Source organism: Acomys russatus, chromosome 23 (assembly GCF_903995435.1).
Source record: "Acomys russatus chromosome 23, mAcoRus1.1, whole genome shotgun sequence".
In the NCBI taxonomy this organism is placed as follows: domain Eukaryota; kingdom Metazoa; phylum Chordata; class Mammalia; order Rodentia; family Muridae; genus Acomys; species Acomys russatus.
Genome location: NC_067159.1, coordinates 38,510,374 through 38,532,817, shown reverse-complemented (window position 1 = coordinate 38,532,817; position 22,444 = coordinate 38,510,374). Strand labels below are relative to the sequence as shown.

Here is a 22,444-nt window from a genome sequence, read left to right as displayed (position 1 = left end):
CAGTCTCATCATTATCTTTTATGAAATAATGAAGAGACACAGGCAACACTGAGGTTATCTAAAATCACTTTTTAAATTCAATTAAATATCATCCACATTCAGAACCCCGTGTTTTCTGTGACACACCTGTGTGCTTGTGAAACAGAGGCTAACTGGACGTTGTTTCTGTGGCTTTTCTCTGTGCTGCTGGCTGTAAATTGTGTTACATATATGAGAGAATCATCAGAAGAAATGGACTCTAGGCTGTGAGACCAGCACTTCAGTACAGCAAGGGTTACCTCATTCTGAGGAGCACTAGCATTGAAGAAGGTGTTTGGGCTTGGTCTGGTGCTGCTAATGTATTAAATTGTTAATTATTGGCCCTCCCAAGATCTGGTTACATCCCAGACAAGCACCTTCTTACTTACACCCAAGTGATGCTGTGTGACTTCACTCTCCAATTACCCCTGATTGGCTAATAAAGTTGCTGACAGCTGGGGCTGGGTAGAAGAGAGGTAGCTGGGTTTAGGTTCCTGGGCTTGAAGTCTGAGACAGACCATGAGGCTAGAGAAAGGCTGGGGAACCAGAAGATGCAGCAGGAGGAGAGGAAGCCAGAGAGACATGAGGCCAGAGGGATGGAGCAGATCCAACCCAGACATGATGACTTGCTGGCAAGTAGCTTGGGGTGTGTGGCTAGCAGATAGCAAAATAGCTTAGAGGTTTGATACCTGCCCAGCTCCTGTGCTTTAAGCTTATAAAATAAATTATGGGCCCTTTGTGTCAATTATTTGGCAACTTGTCAGGGTAGAGAAGCCTTTGACAGAATAATATCAATTAATACAGCCTTCAAGAGTATAATATCATTAATACAGCAGTGTTCTATAATGTTTTCCAAGTCTGAAGGCCAGAAGTATACATCGGTTTTGTTATTTTGAAGACAAATTCACTTTATAACAATTAAATTTACTTCGGTGACATATTAACAGAGACATCCATAGGAGAAAAATCAATAGATATAATCTCACTTTATTATCAAAAATCATTAATTCAGACCTCTAGAATATGTTTGATATAATTAAATAATTTAAGATGTTAGAGTTATTGTGAAAAAATGTGAGACTTATCAATTTTCAGACAATGGCATTAAGAGACATCTGTGTATCTTTGATACCAGTGGAGTATCTGCCATTAGGACCTTAATGTTTATTAAATGCTAGATGTAAGTTCATTTTGTTTGACTTGGACTGCATATGTGTAATGTTAAACTTATCTATCCTTTAAAGTAGAGTAAGCAGGTGCTATAAACTGAGGAATAAAGAATTGCATTGAATTTACAATGAATGTGTGAAATACTAAAAGGAATTCTCTGGATTTATGTTTATTTTGAACAATGAGTTTATATATAATACTATTTGTAAGGAAACTATGATTCTAATAGTGTGGGATACAGTATAACTTTGGATTTGTGGTTATGTATAGAGTCATTTTAAAACCTAGAGCTACCTGATGGAGAATTTCATGTGCTCACGGCAGTTTCTTTCGTTGTTGTTGTTGTTGTTGTTGTTGTTGTTGTTTTGTACTGAAACTGTAATGTTTGAAGACATCACTCTTCAAATCTTTTTGCGATAAAGGTTGTGATAAGATGCATTTGATATGTCCAGAGGGGATGCTTACTAATCATCAATGTGTCATCATAACCCTTGTGTGTCGTCACAGGCTCTAATGAGGGATATAGAGCTAGCAAAAAGAAAAAGCCAAATCTGATTGCAAACATCTACGAAAGTTTGAGTTCTTAGAAAGTTGGGTAACAAATTCCAGCTACTCCTCTCCCACTTGGATTTTTGTTACAGCTTTTCTTTATCCACCATTACTCCTTTACTCCTTTTTCTTACTATCAGCTCATTTTAAAAATATAGATCTAGATAGATGTTTTAAGTTGACAATGATGAGATATGATAGATATTGATTTACATTCAGAATTGCAGATGCACCGATACAGGAAAGATGATTTCTTCAAGGCTTCCAAATGCATATAGCCAAGACACTATCAATGTAATATTTATATAATTCCTGATTGTGTCATGGTTCTTCTTGCTGTAGGTAGTTTATTGTACATATGTATAATAATATAAATATGTATATAAAAATATTTAATAAAAAGCCAATTCACTTTACAATATGCAATGTTATATCATGCAATATAAAATGGCTATACAGTCTTAATAGAAGCAATCATAAAAACAAATACTATGAAGGGTCACTGGAATGGTGTGCGTGCATGCAGGCGTGCATGCGGGCGTGCATGCGTGTGTGTGTGTGTGTGTGTGTGTGTGTGTGTGTGTGTGTGCAGTGCATGTGAACACCCGCATGCACTATGGAGCAAGTTTTTTACCACTGCACTATTTGTCCAGCTATCACTATAAAGCAAGTATTTTTTTTTATTTTTATTTTTTGAGATAGAATCTCATTGTGTAGCTCAGGCTAGCCTTGAATTTGCTCACTTTTTCCCCGTCTTTGCTTCCCAAGTGCTGGGATTATAGACACATGCCACTAAATTGAGATCTTTGGATTTTTGATAGAAACCTTTAATTATGATAGCTTCAATTTGCTTCTCTCAACTTTAAAAGAAAAATCAGTGAACATAATAATAACATGAGAACATCAACCATACTAGATCTATCTTAGGAAACCAAAGTCACATGGTAATATAGATCAATATTATTTAATTCTATGACTATCTAGAACATATAGTGACATTGGTTGTACCATTTCACACACACTGGAAATGGTGTTCCTGACAATGCGTGTAAAGGTTGCCAAGCAGGCATGAATGTTGTATTGCACCAAATCACAGCTTCTCCACTTAAGGTCTACCCCGTTTATCTCACTCTGGCATAGATTATGTCCACTTCCTTTGAGATCTAACAGCACATGATCCCAAAGATCAGTATTACTTTAAGGACCAATAACAAGTAGAAAATAAGGACTGAGCCGGTGTCTGACAGTCATTTAGTGTCTCAAATACCAGTGCAGAGGAAATAATTTTGCACAAAAAGAGGCAAAAGGCCTACAATAATCTAGATAGACTTGATTTCTCATTTCATATATCACAGCTAGCAGCAGAACAGATTAAACTGCTTAATCCAGGGGAACAGCTGTCACTAGGCTTCAAAGGAACTGATCTTTACATTTGAAAAAATAATTGAAATCCAGCTTTCAAAAGCCAGGAGTGGTGGCTCACACTTGTAATCCCAGCACTTGGAGAGATAGAGGCAGGAGGATTGCTGTGAGTTCAAGGCCAGCCTGGTCTACAAAGCTAGTCCAGGACAGTCAAGGCTACACAGAGAAACCCTGTCTCCCAAAACAACCACAACAAACAAAATAAAACAACAACAACAACTAAACAACAACAAAAAGGCAGTAAATTAAACAGCATTTTAAAATATATTGAATAATAAGGAAATAGACAATATGCAAAAAAGAGTTACAGAAATTACTGTTTATTTGTATGATAAAGTTTTAAAAGGAATAAATGAACTAATGCAAGACAAGTTAAAGTATATAAACACAGGTTTAATGGAAGCAGCTTTCAGCTGCCATGCAGGGAGAGAGGGGGAGAAGCACGGGGGTAAGGGGTAGGGAGAGAGAGACAGAGACAGAGAGAGACACACACACAGAGAGACAGAGAGTCAGAGAGACAGAGAAAGACAGAGACAGAGAGACAGAGAGAGACAGAGACAGAGAGAGAGAGAAGAGCAAGCGGGAGAGGAACTAAAATGTCTGGATTATATAGTGTAGAGCCTTTGGGAGTGGGGAAGCCCCTCCCTGGGCTGAGGAATTCAGGGTAGAGGTCAGGGTATGTCAGCCATGCTCTGTAGCAGGTAGGGACCAAGGGGTTCTGGGAGAACCTGGAGTTGCTTCTTGTTTAAGCCAAAGAAAAATACAACTATATCTCGGGTAAACTTTTATATTTAATTTATATGTGCTATTACTTCTTTATGGATACAGCAAATTTAGCATCACCTTTAAGGTACCCAAATCCTGAGCTGGGGAGATAACACAGTGGTTAAAAGCACATATTGATCTTGAAGAGGACTTGAGTTCATTTCCAAGCACCTGCACTGATTGGCTCACAGCCACCTATAATGCCAGCTCCAGGAGATTTGCTGGCCTCTTCTCGATTCAGTGGTATTTACACTGATAGGTAAACATAGATATGCATAGTTAAAAACATAAAAACAAATCTTAAAAAAAAAAGAAATGTAAAGTTGATTATATGTTTAAAATAATATGCATCTCTTTCCCTGGCTTTTAGGGATGCGTAGAGATTATATATCTAACTTTTTTTGTAACTCCCAATGTATACTCAAGTGCTGCATTATTGTTAATAAATTCCAGTCTGATGTGCTTTGGTATCACAGGGCTCCACTGGGAAACAAGGCACACTGCTCTGCGTAGGAGTGTTTTTGATAAATGTTTCATCACTTTGCAAATATTTTAAAAGTACTTCTACCCTGATTTAGGGTTCTGGGGAAAGTTAAAATTTAAAAGGAATTAAAAGTCTGTGAGATAGTTGAAAACATTCCAGCTAGTGATTTCCTGTCTTCAGCACTGAGAAACACAGCAAAACAAACCTGAATGTGAACTTAAGAAGACACTGCCTAGCTCACCTCAGGCACTCCTGGGAAAATCTTGAGTGGTCCAGCTAGCCCTAAGTCTGCAGCATCGATCTGCAGCTTGGTGAGATGACAGCCATAAGCCTCTGTCATAACCAGCTGCATCAGCTAATTAAACACAATGAATACCTCCTCTGGCATAATTGGAGGCAGTTACATCTTGTGGAAATTTACCTCACTGCAGAGGAGAAGGCTGAGCAGAGGTGGGTGTTACACAGCAGGTCTCTAAAATCAAATAGGCAGTGTTTAATGAGAATCTAAAATTCAAGAGACTAAAAGTGGGTTGGGAGGAAATCAACAGATTAATTCAAGTTCACAAGTATACAACATTTCTGTGCTAATAGGTATTATTCTAGCAATGTGGAGAAATAGAGTATCCACAAATTGATTAGGGCTGAGCTTTATTTGGCAGCAGAATCTATTCTTGTAACAAACATTTGAAATGGTTACAGATGTCATCCTCCAGGGCTTTCTTTTCTACCATTTCCTAAGGTTTTCTGATTAAACACATTCAAACCTTCAGATAAGTGCTAATCCATCTCTAGACCCTGAAGACTCTTCTCTGCCAGATAAGATTGCTTACTGTCATTTTAATAAATTGCATTTTAATTGCTAAGTTTCTAAGCTCAGAACCTACATTCTATTCTTAGCTCAAGTTGTCCCACCCGCATGAAGCCTTATTTATGTTCCTGTCCACAGTCCTCAGATTTCCAACAATACAGTGTTTAAGCATCACAAATAAAGACTCACTCTTTTTCACTCAGTATAGTTGCTAAGTGAAGACTATGTAGTGGGAGTGCGTTAGCTACATTTTTCAGGAATTTCTTACTGTCTTCAGAATGTTTTTATTTGATAAGGTAGGAGACAGTTGGGGGGGGGGTAATGCATATAAAACAGTAAAATCTTAGCTCAAACCTGGGCTCACAGTGACCTAGAAACTCTTTGAGACTATGCTTATGAACGACTTGACCACCCCCCCTCCCACACACCTTCATACAAGTAACCTCTATCTACATTGTAATAGTTCTCACTCTCTCATTACAGATTCCACATTCCTGTAAGTATAATAGGGTTTATACTTGATGTTTTTAATTTCATGTAATTGGAAACAAGTATATGTATTTCTGTGTTTTGGTTAGTATAAGTATTTTTATCTTGTTAGTGATGATTGAAGTACATTTGTTATTGTTTCTGCATGAAATTCAGTGAACATCCACTCACTGGATGCAATTTACTTTGTATATGTTGCTTTGATCAAACAACTTAGGGAGAAGGGTCCGTTTGGTGTATGGCTCCTGAGTCAGAGTCTACCAGGGCAGAAGGCTTGGCAGCAGATGATCAGAACTTGGAAGCAGCCAGTCACATTTCGTCCACACACAGGCAATGCTATAAACATTCAAAGCGTGCCACCAACGACGCAATTTCTCTATCAAGACTCCAACTTCAAGCGTTTCATAACCTTCCCCAAACAGTGGCACGTATGGGGGACTAAGTGTTCAAATACAGAGGAAGATTATTTTTCCCCCTCAAATGACCACATCAAGCAATGCATTTCATTCAACCCTGTGACTCCTGCTTAGCTTTGCTCCCAACAAGGAATGGTTTGGAGGAAGCTGACCAGAGACAGGGAAGTCAAAACAGAGTATCTGTAAAGACAGTATGTTGGGGCTGGCAAAGTGGCCTAGTGGTTAAATGCCTGAGCCTTCACGCCTGGTGACCTGGGTTCAGTCCCCTGGACCCACATGGGGGAAGGAGAGAAGCACCTCCTGTGAGTTACCCTCTGACCTCCAAATGTGTGCCATGCGTGGATGTACCCACACACTCAAAGGGAGTCAGTAAATGTAAAATGAAAATTTCAAAAGAAGTCATGCTGTACGATCTTGTCACATGATTTACAGAACTGAAATGTCAAATGTTGCTTTTGGCTGTGTTCTAACTTTTAACTCTTCAAATTCAGTTTTCTCCAGAACTGTCCATTGTAGACCAGGGAAAGACTGAGGGGGACAATGGACTTCCATAGTCTCACCAAGGACAGGAAGTAGATGATCAGCAACCAATAAGAAGGAGATGAGAGGAAACAAACAAAATGAATCTCTTATTATGTTTTGTGTCCTCTGTAATTTAAAGCTCTGGTTTCGTAAGCCTATGCAATAAGACTGTGAGTTGGTAGCACTAATTATTTACAGCAGTTACTTAAGACAAATACTCATCTTGAAAAATAGAAAAAGATCGAACCAAGAAGCCTCGTTACTTGTACAAAATAATAGTGTAGCAATAGCTCTTCGTTATGCGTTAAAACAACAAAAACATGGTGACCGTTTTGCACATTGTATGCTTAAATCCAACACAGGCGCTATAGAATAAGTGATGGGGTCAAGCCCAGACTACACAGGCAGCCAGGTCAGGGGGAGCAGGCGAGGTCAAAGAGCACACACCTTTAGGAAAGAGCAGGTCTCCACAAGACACGTGCAACTCAGGTGTAGCTGGTGGGAAAATATGATACCCAGAGTTACTAAGAAAATGCAGGAAAAGCCTCTCATCTTTCCTATTGTCCCTGTCTTTTTTCTTTGTGGCTATTCTGTTTTATTAAATTTTCTTTTTTTAAAAAAACCCTGGAATTATTAACCACTTTGTGAACAAATGGCATAGCTTCTCATTTCTTGTCAAGGATGTCTAGTTTATAATCTCTGGGAGACATTCCTAAGTCGGCTCTGTGCCTGATCTTAACTTACTGAGTGTTATCAGGGTAGGGAAACAACCGCCCAACATCAGGGTGCCCTCTTCCAACACTAGACATTTTTGTGCACATCTGGCCTGGATTTGTAATAAAGCATCATCTCAGTCTCTCTCTGAGCCTCAGTCTCTATGCTAATGCCAGTCATTCAATCCTCCACAAGCCCTCACATTTCTTTGTATCTTAGCGGTTTTGTGGGAACCAGTTTTGTGTTTGCACTGTCAGACACATCCCCAGGAGGCTCTGATGAGAATGTGTCGGTTTCTTCCTTAATTAAATTATTATTAAAAGTGGATAATTTTCTTGAGTAGCCTACAGGGTGTTCCCAAGGTTAATAGGGTGGAAAGAAAGAGTAGAATTGAGAGTTGAACAACAACGTCTCAAAAGTAAGTGCCGAAGGGGACATTTTTTAAAGGAGAGGGGCAGAAAAAAAAAGTAGGAATGTAAGCTGTGGTGCCTACGGGAATTTCAGTAGCTCAAATAATATTTTTCTTGGCCATGTCTACTTTCCTATTATCCTAAACTAGTACAAGCAAAGCAAAGCAAAACAAAACAAAAAAAGTAAAAAACAAACAAACAAAAAAAACCCAAACCAAACCAAACAACAACAATAATAATAACAACAACAAAACCCAACGAATTCACACCACCAAAAATTTCCCTGAAGGCACTGTTTAACGCATTCCTCGAAAAGTCAGCTTCCAAGTGTATGCTGTGAGGTGGAGAGTGAATGGTGTGCTGCAGAGACACAGAAGAGCCTTGATGCTAAGGAGGAGAGACACACTGGCTGTCAGAAGAGATGGCGAGAGGCCACAGGCACACTCATCCCAATCAGCAGCACTTTTAGGGTGTCCCTCTCTCACATGGGGCCGGGGCGCTCCTTCTCTGAGCCTCCTAGGTTTTTCAGAACTTTTCTTTTTAGCCTCCTTTTTCCTCTCAGGAACTCTTCCTGGATGTTAAGGAGTGCCATACGAATCCCGTCATTAAAACAGATGGAAGGGTGTTTGGTTTATGAGATCTCTGGTAGCACAGACCGGCCTTTCGCTTGCTCAGGCACCTCCACCAAGCAGCTCAAGAGGCTTTCAGTAGAGCTGAGCCCCACTCCAGAGCAGGTGGACCTGGAAGCTCATTCTCCACATGGGAAAAGGCGTGGGAGGGAGCAGGGGACTGCCTCTCACACATCTTTGGTGCCAGAGATTTGAACACTGGAGGAGAGGCTCTGTGGCAACACAGAGGTAGGGGATACAGGGTACCCCATGAGACCTGACAGGCTGTGGTCAGAAGGTGGGGGAGGAGGACTCCACCTGTCAGAGGTCAGGGGAGGGGAATAGGGCAGAAAAGGGAGGGAGGGTGGGAACAGGAAGATAAAAGCGAGGGGATTACAATCGGGATGCAATGTGAATAAATTATAATAAAATAAATAATAAAAAAAAGAATTCTGGAGTGATACCAAAAGAATCAAGTTTTTAAAAAATAGTAATTTCTTATTAAAACAACACGTAGATGAATGTGTTGTGAGGGAATGGGTCTTTTACTGAAGAGAAGATTTAATGCCCATATCCACCGCCTGGACTGAGTGATGACCTACAGAAATCTAAAACTTCAGAATGACTGACTGACCTAACGTCCTCATGTTTGCGAGATGAGACTAAAGTTAACTTGAGAAGGTTTTGGATGTGAACAATATAATGAATGTGCTTTCATTTGAACTGTAATAGTTCAGAAAGATCTGACAGACGGTGCAGAGAATTATGGGACCTTTTGTTTTGTTTTGTAGGAACGTCTGAGTTAACCGTTGCTGGCCACTCTGTTTGGGCACACAAGTTTGGGCAGATGCTATGATCCAAAGGCAGGCACAATCTACATCATGCAAACTAAGGTGGCAGGCCCTCTGTACAGAGCCTACGGAGTAAATTAACCAACCAAGAACATACCTCAAAAATAAAGACTTTGGTGGTGCACACCTGTAATCCCTGCACTCGAGGAGGCAGAGGCAGGTGGATCTCTGTGAGTTCGAGGCCAGCCAGGTCTACAAAGTGAGTCCATGACAGCCAAGGCTACATAGAGAAACCCTGTCTTGAAAAAAAGAAAAGAAAGAAAGAAAGACTTCACAGATTCTCAGCAGCCAAGTATCACAGTTGGTTCTTGTTAGCTCAACACAAACCCAGACATGCCTTTGAAAAGGGAGTGTCAATTTTCTCAATTGACAATTGATATACCAGTGCCTGGTCTACCATGGGCAGTGTCATCCCTAAGCAAGTGGGCCTGGCCTGTGTAATAGTGGTAACTGAACTTGAGAACAGGAGTCCTCCATGGTGTCTGCTTCAGTTCTTGCCATTAAGTTCCTGTCTTGGTTTCCCCCAGTGACAACTGTAACCTATAAGCCAAGCACCCACCCTCCAAAGTTGTTTTAGGTCAGGGTGTATTATCACAGCAGCATAAAAACAAGCCAGGACATCAGGATAGAAATAAACAAGTCCCCCAGTACCAAAACACATCTGGGATGCCCCGTGTCTTTTCAACTCTGAGAACATGTAATGGAATAGCATTTTCCACATTAAAGCAAGGCCAGTTACTAACCATCTACCATGTACCCATAGATGGAGCCTGGAGAAAGGTAACATGATCATGAGACATTGTCCTTGATACCAGAAAGCTCATATACAGGTAAGCGGTGGCCTGCTCCTTCTAACAGCTGGATAGGTGACTGACTGACAGCATTGTACTTTATTATTGATATTGTTATTTTGTAATCAAGTTTCAGAATCTGACATAAAATTAAATCAAGTAAACAAAGCTGTCAAAATTGGCAGAAAATTAAAGATTTACAAAAAGCTCATTGATTAACATGACTTAGTCATTAAATAGTGCAACCTCAATAGTGAAATTGCTATCAGTACCTCTCACTTACTAAGCCCATGTATTTAAAGGTTACTCACATCTTTTAAAATCGGATTTTCAGAGAAACATACTAAGGAGCTATGCCAGAGTTGAAGAGAGGAGCTGGAGCCGGGGAGTGCAGCAGTGGCCTCTCCTCCCTAGGGAGAGAATCCAGGAGCTACAGGCTGAGTCCTCACACTTGCTCAACACTCTAGGAGGGCAATTTCACACTTCTTACCACAAAAACACATTTCTTTTCCCACTTCAGTTAAAAATACAGTCAATGTGTGATACAAATGGTTTTCTGTGTTTTGTGTGTGACTTTTATAACTCAAGCATTATTTTAAAAAACATGGCCCCTGGGATGAGCACAGCCACAGAAAAATAGCATGAATGTGTATAGGTAAAGGAGAAGTGATGGAACGACAGAGTCCCAGTTATTAAGAAAGAATCCTGAAATCTATAAATCCTTTTACCTATTCACTCTGTGATTTCAATATTAGTTGCCGTAAGGATAAGCAGCCCAATGGTAATTCATAGTTTATATAGCATTTAGAAAATAGATTTATCTTTGCCATGTATCATGAGTGCTTGTCAATATGTGTATTCCATTCCTTAGTGTCTAATGAGGGAACCGATGCTAACATGGGTTCAGTGTAGTGGCCAAGACTGTCACACACAGAAGCAAGACAAAACTTCGTTGTCACATCATGGGTGAGTTCTCATCGCTGGCACATGCCACCTCTCAGACCTACTAATACTTAATAATTTATTAAAGATTAAAAACATTTTTGGGGATGCTGCATGTGGCAGCATATCCTTTTGACTGCAGAACTCAAGAGGCAGAGCCAGCAAATTTCTGTCTGTTTAAGAAGCCAGCCTTGTCTACACAACAAGTTTCAGTATAGAGAGGGCTGCCCAGTGAGACCTTGCCTTAAAATATTAAAAAGCAGATATTGGCTATTTAAGATAAAAAAGATTTCCCATTAAATGTAAACTTTTAAAATAGTATTTTATTAATTATTTGAGAATGTATTCTGCACGCGTCTTTTGATGACATTTCCTCCCACCTGTGCCTCCTCCAAGATCCACTCTTACTTTCCTACTCATCCACCTGTATGTTCTCTTTCTTCCTATAAAACCTGCTATGTCCAGTTTGTGCTGCATGAATACTCTTGCGGCTGCTGTCTGTCCTAGAGAATGCTCAACCTCTCATTCATGAAGTCACACCTAAAAAGGAATCTCACTCTCCTTTGATGCCTGCTGATCTAAGTGACTGATTAGTGAAACAAGGTATATAACTTACAAATTTGAAAAACATTCTAGAAATTACACAAATTCATATATATATATATATATATATATATATATATATATATATATATATATATGATTTTACCTGTATATATTTTGACTAAAGCCTGACTTAGTATCCATCTTCCTAGAATGCAATTATATTGTGTAAGTTTTTTCATGAACTTATATTTTATCATATGAGAGATAACAGTATATTTTTAATATATTTTATTAATTTATTCATATTACATCTCAATTTTTATCCTATCCCTTGTATCCTCCCATTTCTCCATCCCTCCCATTTTCCCCTTACTTCTCTCCCCTATGACTGTGACTGAGGGGGACCTCCTCCCCCTGTATATACTAATAGGGTATCAAGTCTTTTCTTGGTAGCCTGCTATCCGTAGAAGAATGTTTAAAAAAACTGTGGTACATTTACACTATGGAATACTACTCAGCTATTAAAAACAAGGAATTTCCAAAATTTGTGGACAAATGGATTGAACTAGAAATGTTCATAATGAGTGAGTTAACCCAGAAGCAGAAAGAGTCTAATGGTATATACTCACTTATATCTGGACACTAGCTTAAGGGACATGCCCCATGAAAGTCTTCACTTACCAGGAAAGTGGGACAGAGGGAAGGACAATATATTTATTAATTGATTCAAACTGGAATCAACTTGGAGTAAATGCATTTTATCTAAATGATTGGATATAATATGTGGTAAAACTTTAAGTTCCAAAGTTTAGTAACATTTGTACCAATGCTTGCTCCCCATCCTGCATCATCTAGTGATGAGAGGATTGCACTTACCCCAATTTAATAACTCAGGATGCTGAAAGTTAAGTAATTCAACTGAGAGACAGAATCTGAATTCAGTCAGTCTGAATCTCCAACTATTATAATTTGACATTAAGTGATTAATTCAGAAGGTTTCCCTTTATTTATTTCCTTCTGCTCCTATAAATTCCATATTTATTTCACTGACATTTAGAGGCAAGTCCAATTTGTCTCATCCAGTATGACAACAGGCTGGGACCCAAATGACTATTGTTTCTTCTAACCATCACATGAGAATCATTTGAACCAGGATATTAAAAATCTTTATTTCTAATCGGACTTTCTGTAGATGACACAAGAGGCAGAACTGGTTTCTCAGTTGATCAACTGGTAGATCTCAAACTCTCTTTTCTTCTTCTCCTCCTCCTCCTCTTCCTCCTCCTCCTTCTCCTCCTTCTTAGGGAATTCAATTTATTGAAATGTCACCACACTGGAAGGTAGCAAGCTACATGGGAAGTTCTGAAGAGCTTCAGCCCTTTTTGAATGCCATGCCACATGACCTCACTATGACTTCACACTATTTCTGAGCCTCTGCTTCTTAGTCAGTGAATAGATATGATACAGATGGCCTTGTAATGCTGTGACAGAAGAACCAAGTACGGTTCTCAGCACCACCAATGGCCAATGCCCACAGATGTTGTGCAAACACTACATGGGGCTGATCTGGACCAGATACAATGGTGATCACCCACTTTCTGGTCCTTAACACGGTTAACGAAAGTTTAACTCAGAAGGTGATGGATTCGAGAGCTTAATAAGTAGTGCACACTTCAGTAAAGTCAATAGCATTTATTTTTTTAGACAGAATTCATTACTGAATCTATGCAAATATAACTGATTTCTTCAAAGCAGGTTCTCTTTAGAATATTGTTTAGCTTATCAACCAGAGAAGGATCAACACTTTATAGTTATTTCAGTAACGAGGATCTGGAACTAATCTAGATCAAAGCATACGCTATCATCCAAATCCAAATGATTCCACCAAGAAAAATGAGTTCCTTGGGAAGCAGAGTGTGAAATCAGGATGAACATGCCTTCAGTTTATAAAGGACTGTGATTGCCAGGACTGTGATTGCCAGGGAAAGAGTGGAGGGCTGCAGTGGTGAACCCAGAGAACTCATAGAGTACCAACTTCCGAAAGAAAAGGGAAGTACTGGGCTGGGAGGATGGTTCAGTTAGCAAAGTGCTTGAGGATCCGAGTTCAGATCCTACCCTACCCGTCAAAAAAAATGAGGCATGGTGATGCACACCTGTAAATGCAGAGACAAGAGGATCCTTGGAACTAACTGACCCAATCATTGAGATCTATGCTCAGTGAACGACTCTTACAACAACAATGAGAAGGAAAGCCATTGCGGAAGACACATGACATCGACCTCTCTCCTACACATACACATATGGACAGGAATCTCCTGCTACACCGCCCCCCCCACATGCACACACAAACACACACACATAAATAAATAAATAAATAAATAAATAAATAAATAAGCAAATGTGAGAAAGTATCAAGTATTCTGCTTCATCAAGAGATGTCTTGAGGAATGCTAATACTACTGTACTGATTTCAAAGATTAAAAAACAAATCAGGTAGGATTCTGAAACATATGTTAGTTTCAGAATAGCACCAGATAGGAAAAAAAAAATATAGCCAGCAAAGTGAAGCAAAATCTCATCTGTTTACACCTGTGTACAGATGGCTGCCACAGCAGTGACTGAGGTTCATGTGGTCAGGAAGGGAACAGGGAACAGCAAAGCAGGTGTCTAGCTCTCACATGGTGCCTGCTTCTATTTAGGGACAGTTATTATCTCTACTGATGTATATGTCTTCAGGAAACAAAAAATCCTGCTTAACTTCAGAAAAGGGGTTTTATTGGCCTTTGTAGATATCACTGGAACCACAAATGCTTCTTGTGTTTATTTTTCTATCGTGGGCTATGGTGAGTAAAGCCCGTGCCCCACCCCTGCTAATTGAACTAGTTCTGAGTTTCTTTTCTGAGAGATCTCACACCATGAAGACATCACTTTCTGACCTCATAAAACCACAATGAACCTAAGGAATTCAGAAGGAGAAAAAGAGATACGATGTAGGAATTGAACTTCACAGTAAATTCTTACATTGAAAAGTCAATGCTTAGAAAAGTGTCATTTCAAATTATTCTTAACGTTGAAGAGGCCCTTGAAAATTGATTACTAGTGAAAAAAGAATATTAGTAACTTGAATCATATAATGATTCATAAGTTAAAATGTTTATCTAAAGCTTGAGATAGAAAAGCAAATAATTTCTGAAACCATCAAGCATTTTCTTAATTTTCTGAATGATTATGATCTATAAAATAAAAGAGAATTTGTTGAGGAAAATGTCATGAATGTCAAGAAAGTATTCCATACATTGATAACATATGATCACTTTTAATTTTAATAAGGATCATTTTAAAATGAGTTACTGAGGAAAGAATGCTAAACAAATGACTTGAGGGCCAAATACTATTCCCACTGGATTTGCTCCACATTGAACTATTCTCTACTATAACAGGTTGATTATTCCAAGTAAGAAATATGGGTGAAAATTAAGTCCAATAGAAGGACTAAGTAAATTTTTAATATTTATTTTATTATGTATTTATTTATATTTTTTGATTGTTATATTATTTATTTGCCATAGTTACTGGAAAACTGTAAGATGCTTGCAGTATGCAGGAAGAAATAAGATGGTAGAATGAAAAACTGTCATGGAAAGTAAGTGCCATGCAGACTACAAGGCCAAGGCACCCAGAAGAGAACTGAGTATCCACGCTACTGTCACTGTGAGAAGGATTATTAACCTTTGAACCAAGAACACTTAACCTTTCAACATCACCTCCAGCTCCTGGGATGTCCCAACCCCCACTGCACATCTCAGCTTACATGCCTCACCATGATTGAGTACTTAACCATCTTAGCATCAGCTTTTCTCCTATTTATCTCTTCTATCTTTCCTCATTTCTGCTCTAAAACCATTTGCCTAATTCTGGCATTCACACAGCCCTGTCTTGGCTTATCTTTCATCACCAGTAAAAATGGTACAACAAACTACATGTACTCTGCATTCTTAAGACTTTTCCCAGACCCTCTTTTACACCCCAATGATAGAGTTTCAGACACATGGTGACTTGTAAATTGGTTTCTTTGTCTTTTATCTCTCTGGAGCCAGTAGTCTAATCTGTATTCTGCTGACAGATTGGGCCTTCTGGTTTATAACTCAGTTGATAAAGCCCCATGCTCAAGCACTTCCCCAGGTTCTAATTGTCAACTATAAGCATCGATATTTCTTTCCTATTCATTTGGTTGTGTGGGACTTGAACCCAGGGCCACATACAAGTTAAGAATCTGCTTTACTCTGAGATACAGCTCTGAGGACATTAATCTGTATTTCCTATCTTTCTATCTAACATATCATGATACTATTCTTTGTACTCTGCTTTTTAGTGTGCAGTCATGCTCAAAATATGGCTTCCTTATATTTCTAGACTAGAATACACTGATGTTTCAACAATGACCCTATTCAAAAAATTCCACATTCACCTTGAGCCTCCTGATTTTAAGTTGCAATATTCCTCACATTCTTATGAGAACTTATGTGATCTCCCAACACACCAGTCTAAGCAACTTGTGAATTTTCTATGCCATTCTTGATTTATTCCTTAAAACCTATGACAAAACCAAAATTGTGTTACTTGGTTCTCCCTCTTCCCATCCTATCTAATACAAAGAATGGATCCTACTAGTTTCAATAAAGCTACAGGATTTAGCACAGTATTTTCTTATAGTATGTTCAATCAATTATTGCTTTATAAAATTGAATATTATCACTAACAAATTAATTCCTCCTAGAAATTAAATCCTTTGTTATCATTATTTTCAATCTCTCCTAAATTAATGCAAGGTTTACATACACAGACACACACGTGCGTGCGCATGCATACACACAAGCACACATGCATATGCACACACATGCACAGACACACACACACAATGCACACACATACATACATGCACACACATGCACACACACATGCACACACACACGCACACATACATACACACACACACACAGACACACACACACACACATGGCTTCCAGGCTTCCATTATCTTTCAATCTTCATTTACCATCTCTGAGTGTCAGCAGTCAAAAGCTCACCTTTTAGACTTTAAAGCCACTGGAGTGTCTGTTCAGCAATAAAGACAAGGTAGAAGACTTCAGGAAAGACTGACAGTTCCCTTCAGGAACCTCAGGCATATTTCTATAGAGCAGCTCTTCAAGCTGGACAGTGCTGGTCTTAGACATCTGCCATGCAGATGATGCTCTGCATTTCAGCAAAAGTCTCACTGCCTACATTCTATTTATTTAAATCCAAGATTGACAAAAAAAAAAAAAAAAAAAAAGCCAGAAAAGGAAGTACTCAGAAAAAGAATTGTATTTAGAACTCAATTTAACAGCAAAAAAGAGCGTGCCTTTGTTTGAAGATCTGAATTTTTAGAGCTGGAATGTTTCCCTCCCAGACCCCACTGACTGACCGACTCAGTTGATAATTCTGTTTATCATCCTAAGCATGAGGAGCCCACGAAGCACTCAACGTACTCTTGGTACAGGGAGTTAAGGAAGAGCTGACTATATGAACTTAGGAAATGCTTCATTTCCTGTGCCCAATCTGCTAAGGAAACACAAACTGGCAGAGCCAGGTGCATCCAAGCCATCCACGTAGCCAGGAAAGTCACTTTCTGTCCCACCCAGGCCACTCTCAAGGGTCAGCCTGTGGTGCCGAGACACAACTTCTTTCTTTTTTAAGATCAGTCTGTTTCTCTGTGTGTCTCTTTCTCTCTCTCTCTCCCTCTCCTCCCTCTTTCTCTCCCTCTGCCTTTTCCACCTCTCTCTCCTGCTTCTCCATCTCTCTTCCCACCCCTCTCCCTCCCTCCCTCCCTCCCTCCTTCCCTCCCTGTTTTCCCCACTCCAGATAAAGGTCTCAAGCTATCAAATAGGTTTGTTGGCAGATGTGAAGGAAATACTGTCTAAATATTTTCACTGCCCAAGTGAGAACTTATCCAGCGTGGGATAGTAACTAATTAGAAAGTTGACACTGTTAAGGCAAGGGTAGACACTTGGCCAGCAAGCTAAAAGAGGCTGGTGTTTTTCCCTAAAGAACCACAATAGAAAAAAATCTGTAGGCATTCTGTGTTGTCCTCCATGGTAGTCCCTTTCTTACAGGCAAGCATGGAGGCCAGATCCACTGACCCGCTTCCTCTTTGTTTTCAGAATGTGCAGCTCATCCAGCATTAAAAAAAAAAAAAAATGCTGGCAGCGTGCTGCCCACAATGAAACATACAGACTCAAAATAATGAAGGGCCTAAGCCCAGGCTTTCAGAACTTACATTAACCAGGCACACAGTTTTGAGCAGTGTGTTGTAGAGTTGACATTCTCATCAATTGTTTTAATAAGGACTAAAGAGTTACTGAGAAGCAAGCCATTGATCTCTGATACCCCATGGACACTTTTGTAAAAAAAAAAAAAAGTCGAATTCTCAGGAGCTCTTATAACTTCCTGTCCAAATGCAGGATAAGTAAATGTATGATGTTGCACTTATTTATCCTATAAATTTATCCTAAATTTATTTAAAAAAATTTTTTAGATTACTGACTAAATGTAACTCAAGTTGGACCATTGGTTTTTCTACTTTCCATATTTTTTATAAGTTACAATTTTGTAGACAGTAAAAGGGCACAAACAAGTAAAATTAGGAAGAAGTTTTTTCGGATTACTCTCTCATTATCCCCCACACACATATGCCTTCCCACAAGGCACCTCCACTTCAGAGTCAGATCCCGTCTCTGCAAATGTGTCTCCTTTGGGCAACTGTGTTTTAACCTTCATACTTACTAAATCTAACCATAGATTCACTCACTTATTTCTCTCAATAGCACATTTACCACTGTGAACAAGGAAGACAGCTTCCTCATCTTTATGTTTTTTGCATAGAACAGGAGCCTAGTAAATAATCGATTAAGGTTAAACTGTTTATTTTGTATTACTCAAGTATAGAAGTATAGTGAGAAATAAAAAATAATTATTTTTGCATCTGCTCATTAATGCACCGTCATGGGCATCTGAGTTTCTTTACCTGTAGTCAGCATTGGGTTTGACATGTCTATCTTTAGGGTTCTGAAAGTCACACAGCACATTATGTGATTGAGTTCACACAGGACTATATTTCTGAACCAGAACTGTGTGAATTACCCAGTCCCATAAGATGCTAACATTCTCCTAACAGTGAATCCATATTTACTTCTTTAGGTGGCTTTACCCTATCAGAGCTAAGAGACAGCTGGAACTGCTGCTGGAGGCACAGGCAAAACTTTTACTCATTCAGGACCCTCTTATTACTCTGGACTGACAACCGAAAAGAAATATTTCTTTTTGGAACTAGCCCATTTTTTTTTTTTTTGCCAGAATTCTATTTTTAATCTCTAAAAAGTTAACACATTTCCCCAGATGCTTTACGCCATTAAACACACTCGAGGCTGTCATACCAGCAAACACTTCCCTTCGGTAGAGACAAACTCTGTTCCCGACACCGCCTCTGTGGCCTCTTCCAACCCTAACTCCACGTGTTCCCCTCAGCAAATTAACCAAGATGTCAGAATTGCAGGAGATGCCTCCCAAAGAAGATCGGCTGAGCCTAGAAGCTCTCCACCTGGGACTTCTCATCCATACCGTCAGAAAGATAAGAGGAAAGGTACCTGTGCTGTTCTCACAGCGGCAGAGACTGTGGGACAGAAGGAAGAAGAGAGCAGTCAGTCGGAGCAGAGGCATGGTGCTCAGGGGTGGTCTCAGTGGCTTCTCTCTCTAGGGTAAGGCAGGGTAAGATTCCTCCCAGCCTGGCCAGGCCAGATTAGCGAATGGAAAAGGTGTGCTGAATGCGAGCAGACGCTGCCCATTCCTACTTATTTTGGGGAGTCTGATAAAGAACTAGAGGAAACACACACACTCCCTTTGGGAGGTCAGCGGAGAGGAGATTTATTGTTTCAGCCCCTTACAGGAACTCTTTTTTTTCCCCCTCTCTCTTCCTTTGGCAGCCACTTGTGTTTTTGTTACTGCGTTATGTCGCTCTTCTTCAACAAAAAGGTCAGGATGGGATTTGAACAGGAAGAGACCCTTCTTGAGAAAGGGCCAGAGAGCTTTCTAACTTTTGTTTTGAAAGCCCGTTTTTTAGAGTAGCTGTAAAGACACCTCATTAAGCAAGCAGCTCCTCGGTTTGTCTAAGAAGCCCGTGAGTTCCCAGGGGCTGCGTTTGAGCACCAAATCCACATGGAATTGCTTTTCTTCTCTCTTTCCAACTCAGAAGCCAAATCAGCCAGCACCATCTTCTAGAGGCAAATGGATGTATTAATTGTATTGTGCCCTGCTCTTGAGAAAGTAAACTGGCCTAGTAAGGATGTCCAGATAGGTTTTTCAAGACATTTGTAACAGAATTAAGCACAGATCTAAGAAATGTTCATTGTTCATTTCTTGTTTTGAGGTCCCACACCCAACCCCCCCCCCCCCCCCCCTTATATCGTTGCAGACTGAACTCATGCTAGGCAAGTGCACCACCACGGAGCTGCATCCCCAGCCTACATTTCTGGTTCCTATTAGTGGGTTTTTACGAAGAATTAGGAAAAGTTACATCATTGTGGGTTTAAGGAATCTGCCTGGGTCAAATAAGGTATTACAGGGCATCAGTGATGTTGTGAATTGAGTGTTCAGTAGGACCAAAGTACCAACCAGTAGTCTCTTGGCTCTTAGTGATGGCTGATTGATAGATGATGGTCACGCAGCCAGGTCCTTAAACACAGCCCTTGTGTCAACAGCAGAGGTAGAGAGTCCCTAGGCCACAGATTTTACATCTCAACTCAGCCAACTGCTCTTTAATACACCTTTAGATGCAGGCTTGCTAGACTATAGTACAAAATTATTCCTTAACCCATTTTCTAAGGAGAACCCTGTTTCTTTATAACACCACCCAGGAAAGGACTCCATATCCAAGTGGCTAGAGCAGATCACTGGCTCAAACAACTTGAAAACATTGCTGATTTTATCCTGATCACTGCCGAGTTTTAGAAGGGCTCATTTTTTTAACCTTAATTTTGTACATAAGTAAGAATACTTTTAGCCTAAATGATTTTTCCAAAACACAATGCCTTTTGGGTGTCCCCTTTATTGGGTGACACACACATTTCCCAGGAATAGGGTGGGATGCGGCCCTCTGAGAACAAGGTGAGACACACTGCCTCACTTCCTGCTTGCTGCTGTTCTTGGGGGAAAGTTTTCCTTCTTGGGAGCTTTCCTGAGGCTGAATTTCCACTGGGATTCCCATGGGGCCTTGGTGTTTGGGGCTCTCGGCATGACTGCCAGGCATTCTCATAGAGGGCACTAGGCATCCATTCCAGGAGGACTTACTCCTCATAGATGTTCAGGATGCATTTATTGTGTTGCTTGATTTTGTGTACACATGCATGCATGTACGTGTGTGTGTGTGTACAGCAATGGGTGTAGGTGTACTCACTGTTATGGATATGTGGGGAAACCAGAAGTTGATGTCTTCTTCTCTTTCTTTCTTTCCTTTTCTTTGTGCTTTTTATTTCTTTTGTTCTTTTTTTTTTTTTTTTTTTTTTTGAGACAGCCTCTGTAACTAAACATAGAGCTCATTGTTTGAGCCAGACCATGGTCAGTGAGTCTGTCTTCACATCCCAGCATGAGCGTGGCACACACACTCACTGCCACCCCTGCCCCAAACTCAGGTCCTCGTGTTTCATAGCAAATGCTTTTTTGCACTGAGGTTCATGGGAGCCCCGCAGACATGAGGTATCATGGCAGCCCTGCAGACGAGCTATTTAAAAGGCAGAGGGTCCTTTGCTGAAGAAGAAAGGAACAAATGGCTGAACTTATGATCAAAGTGCCTGAGCCACAGAAGAAAGCAAATGTAGTAAGGAGAGCCAGCTTTGTCCCACAGGTCAGACATTGAAACTAGCTAATTAAAACAGCAAGGACGCAGAAGCGACAGAGCAACGTCACAGAAGAGGAAGTAAAAGTACACACATGCACACACACACATGCGTATACACACACGCGCACACACACACAATGTGTACATATGTTTACACACCACAGAAACATTTCCCAGATGTGTGAACTCACATGTCGGTATGCGCACAAAGGTAGATTAGAGATAGGTGAACCTAAGTAGTAAATAAGCTGAATAGGATATATATTGCTGACAATTTAAAATACTTAAATCTAAATATCTTATCTCAAAAGCTAAAACAAGAAAATGTTCTTTTATGAAGGCGTGGCTTTGTGGGGTTGAGGGGAAGGCGGTGACCTGATGCTCTGAATTGAAGCTCTTGGTGAGTTAAAATGTTATTTTATTCTTATATTCATTTTTTTTCCTTAAAAAGTAAAAGATTTTCTAATGCCAGCAAGATGGTTTGGTCAGTGGAGGTGTTTGCCACCAGCTGCAGTGACTTCTCTTCAATCTCTGGGACAGGCATAGTGGAAGAGAGAGTTGGCTTCTACAAGTTACCCTTTGATTTCCACACATACGTTGTGGCACACATGTACATGTGCACATATCCGTAGACAAATGATGACACAAGAGATTTTTAGTGCATTTCTGGAACTAACACGTACTCTTTCTGTCATTTAATCACAAGAGAATGTCCTCTGCCCTTCAATTTTTGTTTGAGTAAGTATTCCAAATTAATATTTGTGATTATATATGTACACAAGCATTACCAAATATTTGGTGTTCTTAACAGCTTGAATGTTTTAATCATTGTGTAGTGTGCGATTTAAGGGCAATTTAATAAAAGGAAATAGGTGACAAAACCAAAATTATTCTAGCCAGAAAGAAGAAATTGTGTTTACATTTGTTTTCCTCACAAAATGATTTTAATCAGGAGTATAAAGGACAAGGATGCTGCTGGAAGTAAGGCTGTGCAAGAACATTCTGAGTTCT

General features: G+C 39.8%; 1 protein-coding gene across 1 annotated transcript in view; it reads right to left on the bottom strand.

The window, feature by feature from the left end:
• Emcn (endomucin) overlaps positions 1 to 19,451 on the bottom strand; it is a 92,424-nt gene extending 72,973 nt beyond the window's left edge. The window contains exon 1 of the mRNA XM_051165717.1: positions 19,188 to 19,451. Coding sequence (XP_051021674.1) covers positions 19,188 to 19,260 — 73 coding nt within the window. The 5' untranslated portion in view covers positions 19,261 to 19,451. The remainder of the gene's footprint in view (positions 1 to 19,187) is intronic.
• Between the last annotated feature and the right edge of the window lie 2,993 nt (positions 19,452 to 22,444).